Raw genomic sequence first — 15,239 nt, forward strand, 5'->3', positions numbered from 1 at the left:
CACAGTTAAATCTATTGAAATTAAAAGTTACATACTGCTAATTCCATGATAAAAATGTCTTAAAATCAACAATAATAGCAATATCATTAAAAGTTTTTAATAAAGTGACTGGTTGGCTCAGGAACAATTAATTCCTATCTTAATATTATACAGTTTTTCAAATTACAACTATTTATGGATGAAAGAAATAATCCTATCAGTAATTAAATATTTTAACCAAATCCTAAACTGGAAATTGAGGGGACTGATATTTGTATACATTATCCCTTGAGACTGGGAAATACGGCGATGCACAGTGAAAACTGCAGAATAACCAAACTTCTCATAGGTTTAAGGATCTGAAGCAAGATTATCAATATTATTGAGAAGAAATAATTCTCATCCTATACTATGTTAAAAGTTCACTGATTTCACTAGTTGTATTCTCATGATAAATGAATAAACAGGGGAGGTTTAATAAATTACAAGATGATCATAAAAGGGAAAATTTTTGACTCAAATGCTAAATAAAAATATTCACATTTATTATTTATAAAAAGAAAAAAATGTAAGCAACCTAATGTTCCATAAAAGAAAACTAGTTAAGTAAATATTTTAGTCATCTGTTTAAAATGTTATTTATAAAACATGGGAAAATGTTAATGCTACACTAAATTTTTTAAAAAAGAACAAAAGAGTTTGCATAACGTGAAGATGTGCAAATTAAAAATGAAGCAAAATAGGGCTTCCCTGGTGGCGCAGTGGTTGAGAATCTGCCTGCCAATTCAGGAGACACGGGTTCGAGCCCTGGTCTGGGAGGATCCCACATGCCGCGGAGCAATTGGCCCCGTGAGCCACAACTACTGAGCCTGCGCGTCCGGAGCCTGTGCTCCGCAACAAGAGAGGCCGCGATAGCGAGAGGCCCGCGCACCGCGATGAAGAGTGGCCCCCACTCGCCGCAACTAGAGAGAGCCCTCGCACAGAAACGAAGACCCAACACAGCCAAAAATAAATAAATTAATTTTTTAAAATGAAGCAAAATAAATCAAAATGATAACTGGATATATGTTGGGGGGTAAGACCATATAATGATGTTTTTCTTTCCTCTAGTTTCCAAGCTTATTATAAAGTGATCATATTACTGTCTAAAGAAATACCTTTTATAGCCAATTTAGTTTACACACAAAGTACAAATGGCTTTTTAGTGACACAAGGATGCTGGAAACATTAACCATGTCTGTGAAAGGCACTAAGAGAACTGTTATTTCATTCACTGTCTGGTGTTTATCTGGTTGATGGCTTTTGCTTTTACAATTCCAGAGAACATACTATAAACTTTCTTGGTTTGTTTCTGGTGACTTCGTGACACAAGAAAATAAGATTTAATCTTAATGAGTTTACTTTAGAATGATTTTTTAAAAACTCTTATCATGTTTGAAACCATTCAGTTTATTAATCTTTTTAAAAAGGTACAAAGCCTTTATGAATATGAATATTTAAAAAAATGTAGCCCTCAATCCTAAGAGTTATAATTCTACCAAGCAAGTCAAGTATGATAAGACATATAATAGGCTCTTTAGGTTAGGATTTCTGAGGCAATATTATATGACAAAATATATCTTAGCTAATTTTTTTTAACTTTGATTTGCTATCAAACTGACAGTAATCAAACACTAATTACTATAAAATTAAACACCCAGATCAATATGTCATGAAAAATTCACCATATGAAAAATCAACTACCTTCTATACCAAAATATAAATTAATTGTTTGGCAAAAGTTACAATTTCTTTTAGGATTTAACTTCAAAAAATAATGACTACCTGTTAATAGAGAAAGAAATTAGATAATATTTTTTGGCCATAATGTTTTTATATTTAAATATATTAGCTAAAACAGATACTAAACTCAGACATACAGGCTGTCACATAATTTGATCGTGTTAGTTAAACATTTTAATATCACCAGCTACAGTGAAAGTTTACCTGGAATTTTAAAAACAAAGTGATCAGCTACTACTCGGCAAGTTCTGCCTTTGTGGATAAAAATTTTAGCCATGAAGTAGTAAAAATCGATGGGAATAGCTCCATGATAAAAAATGATCAGTGCTGGTCCTTCTTCTGGTATTTTTTCCATCCCATGAACTTCATAACCTGTTAGACAAAATACAGATACTTAAAATGTATTTAATATTAGTTTATTTATACTAAAGGACAGTTACTAACTCAGACACTCAGTCTTTCTTTCAGGAGCGCAAGCCCCCCTGTTCCCATCCACTTTCCCCTTCCCTCCCTCCCTGAATATATCGGTCCTACAGCGGTTGGGTGGGCCGGCGTGCAGTGGGTGCCTGGGTGGAGGGTGGCCTGCGGTGGGTGCTGGAGCCCAGGCAGGGCAAGGAGGGCATCCGTACAGGGTGGCCCGGGGTGGCGAGTCCAAGCCCAAACGGTCACGAGCGCACCCGCACAGCAGAAGAGCCTAGAAAGGGTGCTGGGGCCTGGGCGGGCAAAGGAGGGGAGCCACGTGGCACGAGGGTGGGGGTCAGAGCCCGAGTAGAGCAGGGTGGTGTCCCTGAGTAGCAGGGGACGGTGGCAGCGATGGGAGACTGATTACACCCAGGGGGACTGATCCAATCAGTTTACATATTAAGGATAACGGCAGCCTGGTTTCTCACTGTCAGAGAAGGTTAGCAGTAGCAAATACAGAGAAGGAGAAAAACTAAAATCAACTCTGCAGCCGTAGGAGCACCTCACTCCCACCCTAAGAAGCAGCACGAAGCATGTTAGGAGGCTGAGGTCGCTCTCTCAGCCGGGTGGGAGGGAGGGCAGGTGCCACGAAAGCGCGAGAGAAGAAAAGAACCAAAATGCTAACAAACACTTAAAGACCGAATGTGGGCGAGCGCGTTAGGTGTAGGACCCCCGGGGACCCAGAGACAAGCAACAGTCTGCACCCACTCCGCAGCCTCACGCAGGCCTCAGCGCGCGTGCACGAGAAAACCAGGGGCAGGGCAGGCCAGAGACCCTGATAAAGACTCAGAAAACAAAATCCCCCTCGCTTCCTGGAAGCTTCTCCTGGAAAAGCAAAACCTGGCCCAGGGAGAAGCGCGGGAAAGCCTTCCACCGCTTCTAAGAACCGGTACTTTTGCCAAAGGTACCTGACGCCGGCAGGGACAGAGTTCCACTTCCCCCTCCTCTACTGCTGAAGGAATAAACCACTTGCTAATAGTTCAAATGGGCTCAAGAGAATGTTTTTAAAAACTAAATTTAATGATATTTCAAGATTCTGCGTCTATACTTTTAACATTTCTTCCCAATTACCGAATTCTAATTCAAATAATTCAATTTACTTAGAACAGTCTCTGAAGTTGTCTGACGTTAGCCAAAGGATCGATTGTCTCATCAGATAAATTTTCCAAGAAATAAAGAATACGTCTTTCAGGGATTCTGTACAGAATATTCCTGAGGTTCTCTCTTGTTTTTTTCCAGAATACATTTTTTTTTAAAAAAAGAATTGAGAAATAATTGTTACCTAATACCAGATCACCTGATTGAAAGTAGAGAAATTCAATGAATCGATTCATTATTGACAAAAACTGGAGTTTACCATTGTGCCACTAAATAGTAAGCCCCAATATTCAACTGTGTCACTCGTAAAGCGTGGATGTGGTCATACCGCCCCTCGCTATAAAAGCACCAGCAGATAGATAATCAACTCCGGTCAATGTCAAGGCCTTTTAGGTCCCAGTTACCGATCAAGTGACGTCAGAGTCTTTCGGTGTCACGTGGACTCAGGGCGCCTCCCTCCTCTGTGCTGCTCACGTGACCGCCTCTAAAGGAGCACTTCCTGTCCCATGTTTCCCTGTCGAGCAAAAGCAGAAATCCTGGGGCACGTTACCTGCTCCTCCCTCAGACTCTGTATTCCCCTGGTTACCAGCTTCTGTGCGTTTTACGTCCAAAAACTCTTAAATCTATCACTCCCTCTTCGCACTGTTGGTTTTGAAGTGTGGCCCCGTCCTCTCCTGCCTACAGAACCCCAGTCCTGGGGGTCTGATGGCCACCAGCAGCTCAGAGAACGCAAGCAGGAACGCAGCTATCGCCACCATCCGTCCATCCGCTGTCCAGGCACGGGGAGCCTCCGTATGCACATTTTATGCACATTTCGAGTGGTCTGGGCCCCTTCAATGAAAACAGCCCTACTCTGTGACGATTGTGGTTCTCTTATTTGATGCCAAGAGATGCGCATTTATTTACCTCCCCTGCTCTGTCCCCTGAGCCTAAGCACTCTCCAGATTCTTTGGCTTCCCGCATAGCTAAGGTCACGGGGAGCTCAGGTAGCCTCATCTCCATAGCAATTATTTATTATGTAAATGAGTTACTGCCTACTGGCTTTAGACGTCAGCATCACGAATCCAGATAAGGATAATCCTCTCCTAAGAGATGGATCCTTTCTAAGTTTGTCACCAAAAATCCATTTTTAAGGCTCTACACCTACACACTATGGTGTAAAATAACAATACCACCCTTCTGAGTCTTCCTCAGGAAAGAGCACACAGGAGCAAACTACCTACAGAATAAAGTCAAACTCCTGAGCATAGCATTCAAGAGCCTTTAAAGCCTAGTTAGTCTACTTTTCCAGGTTCATCCTTCCGCATACATCTCGCCCGTGAATGATTCATCTTCTGGTCCTGAAAACACCCTGCATTTTATTCAGCACTGGGGTGCGTGCATGTTTTAACATAGGTAGTTTCCTATTAGGACTATAGTCGTGAACCTCAGTTTTTCCGTTCAACAACGTATCTTGGACATCTACTTGATATACACATGTAGTGATTTTTTTTAATGGCTGTAAAGTATTCCATAATGAATTCCTATCACAGTTCATTTATTCATTTTCCTATTTAGGGACAACTGGATTGTTTCCAATTTTTCAAATATTAGTTGCAGTGAACCTTCATTTATATGCAACCTTGTGCACTGAATGTGTGAATTTATCACTAGACTGGATTCTAAGACGGGCAACTGTTGATCATATGGTACGCCCATTTTAAATTATAACAGAAACTACCAAATCCTCCTCCTGTCTGGCCACACTACAGTACTTTCTCACATGCACCGAGAGCTCCCATCTCCACATTCTCATCCTTTAATGTCAACAAACTTTATTTGCCAATCTTTTGAGTAAAAATGCTATCTCAGTGCAGTTTTAATTTGCACTTTCCTAATTACTAGTGGGCTTATGAATCTGTTATAATTATTGGCATTTATATTTAGACCATTTTTAGACCACATGCTTAGACCACTTTCAAGTTGGATTTCTTTTCTTACTCATTGATTATTTTCTAAGCTATGTTGTAAATGACTCGTCGTGATCTGCCCCATCTTCTGATGTGTCTTTTAGTTCTTTTTCGAACAGTTTTTGTTTTTTTGCATCTTCTTGAAGACCTTCCGTACTTGGAGATCATCAAATATTTTCCTGTATCTTTTCCTGCTGATCTGGAATACCACTTTTATCATTTACTAAATTCACGTTTCTGACTTTTTAATGTTTGATCTGTTTGTGATGATCCTTTCCGTGTACCAGCGCCGTAATTTTAATCATTATAAATGTTAATAGTTTTGATATGATAGGGGAAAACTTGCTTTGTTTTTCAAATTTGTGTTGGTTATTCTTGTTTGCCCTTTTATATGAATTTTAGACGTTGATGGAAAAAGTGTTAGAAGTCTACTGAATCGGTAAAGAAACTGGGGTGTGAGCTGTAGAGCAACATCTCTACTACAGAGACTCTCTCTCTATCCACTTCACCTTTTTTGAATTCCATTTGTAAAGTATACAGTTTCTCCATAAAGTTTTTACGTGTTTTTTTTTTGTTAGACTTAGTCTCAAGTAGCATTTTTCCTTTCCATTTTAAAAATGATTATTGGTGGTATCTGAGTAGTTACTAATTTTGTGTTTAACGTGTGCCCATTCCCCTTGCTAACTAAGCTTATTAGTACTGATAAGTGGATTCACTTGGTTCTTTCAAGCATCTCTTCTTTTCTCATCCCTATACTTATTTCTAGGCGCTCCGGGACAATGTTAAATAGTAGTGGTGAGAGCCTCCTTGCCCTGGTCTCTACTTATGGGACTCACTTTAATACTTCTCCACTTCTCCAATGTGGATCATCTTTGTTGAAGATTTCTGGTACCTTCCCTTAATTGAAGTAGTACCTTTTAGTCTTCACTTCCTAAGATTTTTTTTTTATCATAACTATTGAATTTTATAAAACTACATTCTATGAGACTGACCTGCAAATCTCCTTTTTGTGGTCTCCTTAGTTTCGATAGCAAAGTTCTGCTAGCTTTGCAAAATAAACTGTGTAGCTCCACATTTTTTCCTACACTCTCAAACACAGATGGGCATTATCTGTTCCTTAAAAGTTCAGTATAACTTGTGGGCTCTCGGCCCTTTGTGAAGGGAGGAAGACGCAGACTTTGACCACTGCTCCAATTTATTGCATGATTACTGGTCTGTTCTGTTTCTCCTTCTTGAACCAATTTTGATCATTTCTCTTTTCCTGCAAAACTATTTAATTTTTAAACAAAATGGTGTGAAATAGTTACTCAATTTCTTTCCCACTCATTCTTCAAAGCCTTGTTCAAAAGTTACTTTCTCCATGAATAGTGCTTTCCCTTTTGTCCCATAGAAACAAGAATGAACATTTATTGAGCATTCACCTGCCAGGCACTGTATTGGATCCGTAATAACTATCTCATCTGGCCCTCACAGAGCCCCTGCACTGATGAGGGAACCCAAGTAAGAAAAGCCCATGTAACTTACTCGAGGTCACATGGTGGTACGGTCAGGACGCAAGCCCACATGCGTCTGATTTCAAGACCTGTGCCCTTCCCCACACCACACCTCCTACTAGAGGTGCACCGTGCTAACCTGCACCTGTGATTTTCAAATGCTGGTTGCCATCACTCACTGAGTTATGCAATCACTTTAGTCAGTTATAGTCAGCATTTTTCTTTTCAAGTAAGAGAGAGCAGAATAGAAAATAGAGCAGATCACATGAAGAGAGTATATACACCTTTGATGAAATAGTATATACCTGTATGTATATACTGGGTGGCAAAATGCATTTCTTGCTAGCAATAAGAATCAAAACTTTGAAAGCCTAAAAATATACCTTGAAAATACTGGAACCTTGAACATAGTAGGTGTGTGAAGTTAAACTTAATAGTGACCAAGAAACAAGTGATGTATTTTAGTGCTTTCCAAATTATTGGAGAAAGATGCTCTGTAATGATGATAGCTAACATTCGTTGAAGTTTTATTATGTAATAAAAATTATTCTAAGTACTTTACATCAAGGCCCACTGAATCCTTACAACAACCCATTTTACAGAAGAGGGAAATGAAGTCCAGAAAAGTTAAGTATCTTGTTTGAAGAGAAGGGTTATTTACATAGTCTTAAAGGAGTTCTCCCAAGACATCTATCAATTACAAAGTAAAAAAGAGCAACTTTGCGGTGGAGAAACCTAACAGACACCTCCTTAACCACGTGATCAAAGTCACCATCACCAATAATAAAACATGTCAACGTCATGAACCTCGGATACGATGTGCTGAGAAGGACCCACCATCAGAGGAATTCTTATCAAAAATGCACAACTTTAATCAATTAATGGAAAACATCAGAGCTAAATTAAGAGACAGTCTACAGAATCACTGAGCAGTACTCTTCAGAAGTCTGAAGGTCATAAAAGACTAAAAAACCGTCGGAGATTGGAGGAGACGTGACAACTAAATGCAGGATGGGACCCTGGTAAAAGGACACTGGCAGGGAAACTGGTAAGATGTGAATAAGATCTGTACTTTGGTTGATAGTATGATACCACTGTTAATCTGATAACTATACAAGTGGTTATGTAAGATGTTAACACTAGGGGAAGCTGAGTGAAAAATAGGAACTCTGCACTACTTTTGCAACTTTTCTGTAATTCTAATTTTTTTTAAAATGAAGTATAAAAAAAATCATAACTGTTGCAAAAGGAAGGGAGGAGGAGGAAGGGGGAGAAGGGAGGGGAGAAGAAATCGGGTGACCTGTCCAAGGTCCCCCAGCGGTGACTGGTAGAGCCTGGTTTGAACTCAGGAGTCGGACCCAGGAGTCCTTCCCTGGGGGAAAGACAGAGGAGGGGAAAGGAAACTCTTACCCAGCTGAAGGACAGCAGGAATGTCCTCCTGAAATCCCAATTTAATTTTCCCATAAGAAGCTCTCCTACAGATGGTTTAACTTATAGGACCCTTTTCGTGAATAAAATATGTCCATTTCTTTAAAAAATAAGAGTAAAATATAAAGTAAAAAAGTCAAAATTTTTTATAGTTTAAAGGCTGTAAGCAACTTGAGGGTAGGGGCTTCACTGACAGACTACCTAGAAATGCAGGTATTTAAGAAATACCAAATTCATGTTTTTTGATGTAGTAGAATCAGATGTTTTTGAAAAATGATAAAGCACTTACATAATATACATTAGAGGGTAAAATTTAACTTCAAAGCAGGAAACACTGGATAGATTCTTATACAAAGATACGTACAGTAAGCCAGTTACAAACAAACAACAGTTCAACAGGTAAGTCAATTAGTTATAGGATTTACAGGGTCCATACAGTCCTCATAAGTCATGTAAGGGGCTCAGTGACATGGAAATACTTGTCTGCCAAACAAACAAAAAACAATAAACACACAGAGTTCAACTGCATGGCAAATTTTAGGTGACTATTACTTTCTTCTTTATTTTTACTCGCCACATTTTCTAACATGAACATTTTTATTAGTTAAAAAATTCCTCTGAAGACTCTTTACAAAGCATAAATTAAAACTGATTTGACATCAATACAAAATCCAAATATGCACACAAATGCCTTTTGTGTATGTCACTGAAGAACAGAGTGAAGAAAATCATTTTTAAAAGCATCACTTATCTTAATAAAATATGTTAAATTATTATAAATAAAACACTAAAACATGGTAAGAACTATATATTTTACTTCCTCTGAGCCACAGGTGCATATTTTTAAATACCTCAGAAAAATAAATAATAAATACCTCAAAATTATATATGCTCCTACAAAATAAGTTTAACACTTGAATTTATCCACATTAACTCATGTCTCCTGAAACAGAAAACAATTCAAATTCCTTACAATATATATTACCCTGAAGCATAGGGGCTTAAAAGTGGGAGGAGGACATAGTTTCCCGAGTACTGTACACGAGGCCACTGAAATTCTGTCTCACTGCTTTAAAGACAGTGAACAAGAGCGGGCCACACAGACACGGCCTCGGGCCACGGAATGACGAAACGGCATCCCGCCTCAGGTGAACAACCACGAGCAGGTGTGAGGGTTGTACGGACTGGCAAGGCATCCGTATTAATGGGTAAATACTAAGAATTCAGCACATCGACGGCATGTGGTTCCCGTGTGCAAAGCCGCTGACGACCTCGCGCGACTCTGACCCCGAGCCCGACCAGCGGCGAGCCCGCCAGCACAACACGGATCAGAGAAGCACCGGCCCGGAGCCAGGAATCAGAGGCTGCACCCCGGCCCTTCTCCCTGCGGTCCTGGCGAGCCCCGGGCACGTAACAACCTCGCTGTTCCTCAGTCTCCTTATGGGAAAACTGTAAAATGGAGCTAACACACGGACACAGTCTCTCTACGGCGTGATAAGAACTGACGCACGTTAAGCATTTGTACGGCATAATCAAGTGCTCAAAGAAGATTTGCAGGCATGTGTAGGATTAAAATGACAACACGTCAGCTGAATAAGTCACACAGCAAACGGAGAACGGGTAACTTTTGGCAGATATATTATACCTAATTTAATGTTATTACTACTTAATATTATTTAATATTTCATTTTTTAAAAATCTCTACACTGGGAAAGTCAAACTTATTTTGAACAAAATGGAAGTAAATGCAAAATAAAGCATTTCCAAAACAGTTTTCTATACTGTTTTAATTCATCTCTTACTCTCTTAGATTCTTAACTATTAATTTTCAAATTTGAGCTTATATAGTAATAGTCTACATTATTATGTGGTTCTTTGTTTAATGGAAACTAGTATGCTCAGAAAAAATCATTTTAAGAAAGACATATATATGCACAATGCATGCAAACAGGTAACGGGAAATAGTAACCATCCCCTCCATTGTATTTTTCAATATCTCCTCAATCAACAAAAGGGAAGGACAACACGGTTTCCGCGCCACCCACACGAGCAGGAGCCCAGAACTCAAAGTAATCTCGCTTACCGTGCCAGACGGCCGCGTGTCCATCCCACAGCGTTGCCACCGTCTTCCTGGCACCGTCCCATAAATTATGAGAGTAAGCTTCCTTTAATACATTCTTCCTCTTATAAATGTGTAAGAAAATAATAGTAAGGTAGAGAAGAAAGATAGTGAAGTAAGGAAGAATTAAGAGTATGAGTGGTGTAAAAACCCACAAGAGATAGTTTGCAAAACTCCAGTACTCCTCCAATTGCTCCGCCCCAAACCAGTCTTCAAGCACGTGCATCAGACACGTCGTGTAGGGCACGGGATCCTGCCCCACACCACAGGTTTGGTTTTCGTCTATCATTTTCCTTCAGGTGAAAATGACAAACTCAGTCTCTTTCTTCGGCGTCATGGCAGATCTTTAATTTAGCCACTAAAAGGGAAAAATAATTCAAAGTTATTCTCTTCACAGCTGACATGTTAAATGTTTTCGCCTACTCCAATACTGTGTAGTCATTTCTTAATACCGAAAATGAGCAGGTGGTGAACAAGTTAACTTTGCTGCAGATTTAAATGTGAAAATGGGTTTCATTTGTGAAGCGTGTTGGGTTCCGCTTCTGAAATAACTCAGAAGCCACAATTACAAGAGGAAAATAAAGCTGATGAATGAAATTTCAGATTGATCTTAATGATTTGACTTATATCTTAAGTGGATCATACTGAACGTTTGTATCTTAAACTAGGTTATGTTGAGATAACTATTCTTCATAGAAGAAAACATCAATATCTGATTCAATAAAAGTAACCCAATTCTTAGGAAATGATGACATACGGCTTTAGATATTACCTTTTACAAGCAAGTTTATAGAAAAGCTCTCTGTTCCTCTGACATTATACAATAATACAAATTTGTCAGTGTCATTTTTATCTTATGGTCACTAAAATTTCTCTTGTATCTTAAATGACTGAAAAAATACAGCATACAATTATTCTATGTCATTCTCTAAACCATTCACTTAACTTACCAGAAATTAGATAAATATCTTGTCCCAAGCTTCAATGTCTGTATTCTGAAAAACACAGTGTATAAAAGGAAGAAAAATATGATTTTTAAAAAGATAATCATTAATACCCAGAGATAGAATTTCCATAAAATAAATGGCAAGACACATTCACCATCGTGTGACAGTTATGCTTACAGCCCTGTACTAGTGCATCACAATTAAAAATTATACTCACACTACCAATGCTTTTAGTGAGGACACCTCTATACACTGTTTTAGTTCCACACTATAAAGCTCCACCTAAGACATTTTTTAAATTCACAGCTATAGAAACTTTGCTTCTTCAGAGAAAAAGTATGAAGTGGAGATGTGTAACAGACTCTGTCTCTTTTTAGTAATTGCCAGATAATAAGCTGATGGTCAAACATGAGATTCGATGATGCAATTATATTAGCCCTCATGATCACGTTCTCCTACATAAGACTTCCTTCTTCCATTCCTATTTTCTCTGCTTCCGATTCTACCCTTAGAGATATTTTATCCTTATTCCATACCATATAAACTTAATGAAAATCATCTCAAGTCCTTTGAGGATGAGGCAGGAAGTGAAAAAATGAAAGAAAGGGATGGAGGGAGAGGGAGAGACACATATATAAGAGCAATTACATGTTGTCTTGAAGCCAAGATTATCTTGCTAATAACTGGCGTATTAGCAGGGCACAGAATTGACTTGTTCTTCCAGGGTTAGAGGATTTAGTCCAGTTTCCTTGTAACCAATAGCATTTATCTGGGAGGAATCTGGGCCTGTTACGGTAACAGAAGGTGGACACAGCACACATTAAGCCCACAACCTGTGTTTTATTTACATCACATTTTAATCAATCCATCTAAAGAGGCAAACCACTAATATTTACCAGTGTTCGATCATTTAGAGTGCAACATAGCAAAACTTACTACTTTTTAAAATGAGAGCTTTCCTCACTAGGATGGCTATATTCAAAAAAAAAAAAAAAAGGAAAATAACAAGTGTTGTTGATAATATGGAGAAATTAGAACCTTCATACATTGCCGGTGGGAAAATCAGTTTGGCAGTCCTCAAAAAGCTAAACATAGAGTTACCATTTGACCCAGTAAGTCTAGTCCTAGGTATCCACCCAAGAGAACCGAAAACATATATTCACACAAGTATCTGCATACAAGTGTTGACAGCAGCATTACTCATAATAGCCAAAAAAGGGACAAGCCAAATGCCCATCCACTGATGGGTAACAATATGCTATACCCAGAAAACAGAGTATTATTCAGGCACAAAAAGAAATGAAGTACTAGTTGATACCACAATATGCGTGAACCCGGAAAACATTATACTAAGTAAAAAAAAGTCAGATACTGCAGGCCACACCTTGTATGATTCCATTTACATGAAACATCCAGGACAGGCTAATCCACACAGACAGAAAGGTTAGTGGCTGCCAGAGGCTGGGGAAGGGGACAATGAGAAGTGACTCACAATGGAAACAGGGGTGTCTTTGGGGGACAATGAAAATGTTCCGGAATTGGACGGTAGTGATGGTTGTACGACCTTGTGAATATACTAAAAACCACTGAGTTGCACATTTTTACAGGGTGAATATTATGATGAATTACATCTCGGTAGAAAGAGCTTTCAAGTATTAATACATTAAAATTCATGCTAGCCTCTCAAATACATTAAAAGAAGCTTTTCCCAGGCCTGAAAACCAATCATTTTGGTGCTCTGACCCTTACTGCTTAATACAACTGTCCCAATAATCTAGTCTCAGGACTTCCCTGGCGGTCCAGTGGTTGAGACTTTGCCTTCCAAAGCAGGGGGTGCAGGTTCGATCCCTGGTCAGGGAGCTAAGATCCCACATGCCTCGCAGCCAAAAAACCAAAACATAAAACAGAAGCAATATTGTTACAAATTCAATAAAGACTTTAAAAATGGTCCACATCAAAAAAATCTAGTTGAATTTCCAGTTTTTAATAGGATTGTAAAGTCTTGTGATTTTAAAACCTTCTTTAGTACCTCGCCCCACTCAAATCGGTAAAAGAACTCTACCTCTTGTCCATAGTTACGTTCTGATTTATTACACACACCTAACATACACCGTAGCGGGGAGTGGGACGGTGCAAAGGCAGACACCCGTGGACAGAGGCTATGAGGACCCCTCACAAGATCCAGCCGTCTACCAACAGCGACCAAGTGCTGCACGCAAGGACCTCCTCCAAAAATGACCGACCCAGGTTTTGATTTAAAACCCTCCAGAACAGAAAACTCAAAAGGTGCCCTTTCCACCATCAAAACGGTTCATCGAAATGCTAAAAAGATCTTCCTTACACTTACTTCACTGGAATTTTCCCCATGGACCTAGTTCTGTACCATTGAACCTCTTCCATTAGACAACCTCTTAAGTTTTAGGACAGCTATCACCAAGCTACAAAATCCTCTTTTCTAGTCAGAATCCTTGTTAATCCTTTCATCCACTCCTCGGACCTGGTTCCATAGCCTTTCACCACTCAGGTCACGCCCTGTGACTGACTCTGCTTATCCAATATCGATGGAGCAGGGAGAGTAACCCACCTGGGCCTGGGTTTGCTAAGATCTATAAACTGGGGTAACAGGAGAACTGAGATATACTACATTAGATGATGGGGTTGCCATGGAGACAGCATCCCGCAGGCAAGGGGGTAAGGAGGAGAAGGCTGCTAGGTTATACAGCGTGGTCTGGGAAGGCTCCTCTAAAAGAGTGTTTGAGCAAAGACCTGAGGACGTAAGGAAGCAAACCGTGCGGGCAATTGGAAGAGAATTCCAGCTGAAAGAACGGTGAGTACAAAGGATGTGCACTTGGAGTGGTCAGCCAAGCAGTCAGACAGAGGAAGAGGGATGGGGCAGGGGCGGGGGCGGGGCTGTCAGAAGTGGGGAAGCACTGCAGAACTTTGGGGGCCAGCTTTCACCTAAGTGAGGTGGAAAAGGCACCAGAAGGGTGGGTTCTCAATGACTGCTGTGTTGAGAATACCTTGCACACAGAGCAAACAGGAAGTTAATGCAGTCACTGAAATGAGCGATGAAGTAGCTAGGACAGCTGTGCCAGCGTGAGGGCCCTAAGACATGATCAGCTTCTGGGTATATTCTGAGGATAAAGCCAACACGATATGCTGGTGAACGCATGTAGAACGTGAGCGAGAGGAGAAGTCCGATACGGCCTCACGGTGTCCAGGCAACGTGGGTTTGTATCCTGGGAGGCTCTGCCACTTACTGTGTGACCCAGACAAGTTATGTAACATCAGTTTCTCCATCTATAAAATGAGAATAACAACAGTTACCCACCTAACGAGACTGTCGTAAAAAAAGCTCAGAAGAGTGCCTTCCACCATAAAGGCACTAAACAAGTGTTACTATCATCATCATCACCATTGGCTTGCTTGTAAGAGGATGGACTTGCCAGAAGAACAGGTTTGGACACCCCAGGAATTCCTGGCCATCAGGAATTCAGGACTGAACCCGTTAAGATTCTACTGGACATCCAAGTGGAGATGTTCAGTAGGCAGCTGGACACAAGCAGAGTTTAGCAGGAAGGTCAGGGCTAAAGAAATATACCTGGGATTCGGTGACATATAGACCAGTACTGAAAACCGTAAAACCAAAGAAGATCCCTTTAGGGAGTGAATATAAAATTAAAAAGTTTCCAAGACTGAGCCTTGGGGCATTCAACATTTTAGAAGCTGGGAAGCCACCGAGGAACCAGCATTCTCCTTCCAGGCGTGGCATCTTGGATGTCAAAGTAAGGAAGTGTTTCAGGAAAGGAGCCCTCAGCTGTTTCATATGACGCTGGGGGAGGGGGGTCTAGTAAGATAAAGATCATTGATCCTTGGATTTTACAACACAGAGGCACTGACAAGCCCTGATAAGAATGGTTTTGAAAGAGTGGGGATAAAAGTCAGGTGGAGAAAGTTCAAGAAAGAATGGGAGGGAATGAAT

The 15,239-nt window shown here is 40.0% G+C and overlaps 1 protein-coding gene across 4 annotated transcripts in view; it reads right to left on the reverse strand.

Moving 5' to 3' along the window:
• Window positions 1-15,239, reverse strand: part of TMEM68 (transmembrane protein 68) — a 29,781-nt gene that overhangs the window by 11,123 nt on the left and 3,419 nt on the right. For 2 of the 4 annotated variants that reach the window (XM_059043396.2, XM_067017015.1), the window contains exons 2-4: window positions 11,261-11,305; window positions 10,275-10,668; window positions 1,966-2,133 (exon numbers count right to left, since the gene is read on the reverse strand). In XM_059043396.2, the coding sequence (XP_058899379.1) occupies window positions 1,966-2,133; window positions 10,275-10,599 (493 nt within the window). In that variant the 5' untranslated portion in view covers window positions 10,600-10,668; window positions 11,261-11,305. Of the gene's footprint in view, window positions 1-1,965; window positions 2,134-10,274; window positions 10,669-11,260; window positions 11,306-11,905; window positions 12,044-15,239 lie in introns of all 4 variants that reach the window. The other 2 variants (XM_067017014.1, XM_067017016.1) reach the window with 2 other exon arrangements.

Source organism: Kogia breviceps, chromosome 17 (assembly GCF_026419965.1).
Source record: "Kogia breviceps isolate mKogBre1 chromosome 17, mKogBre1 haplotype 1, whole genome shotgun sequence".
NCBI lineage: Eukaryota > Metazoa > Chordata > Mammalia > Artiodactyla > Physeteridae > Kogia > Kogia breviceps.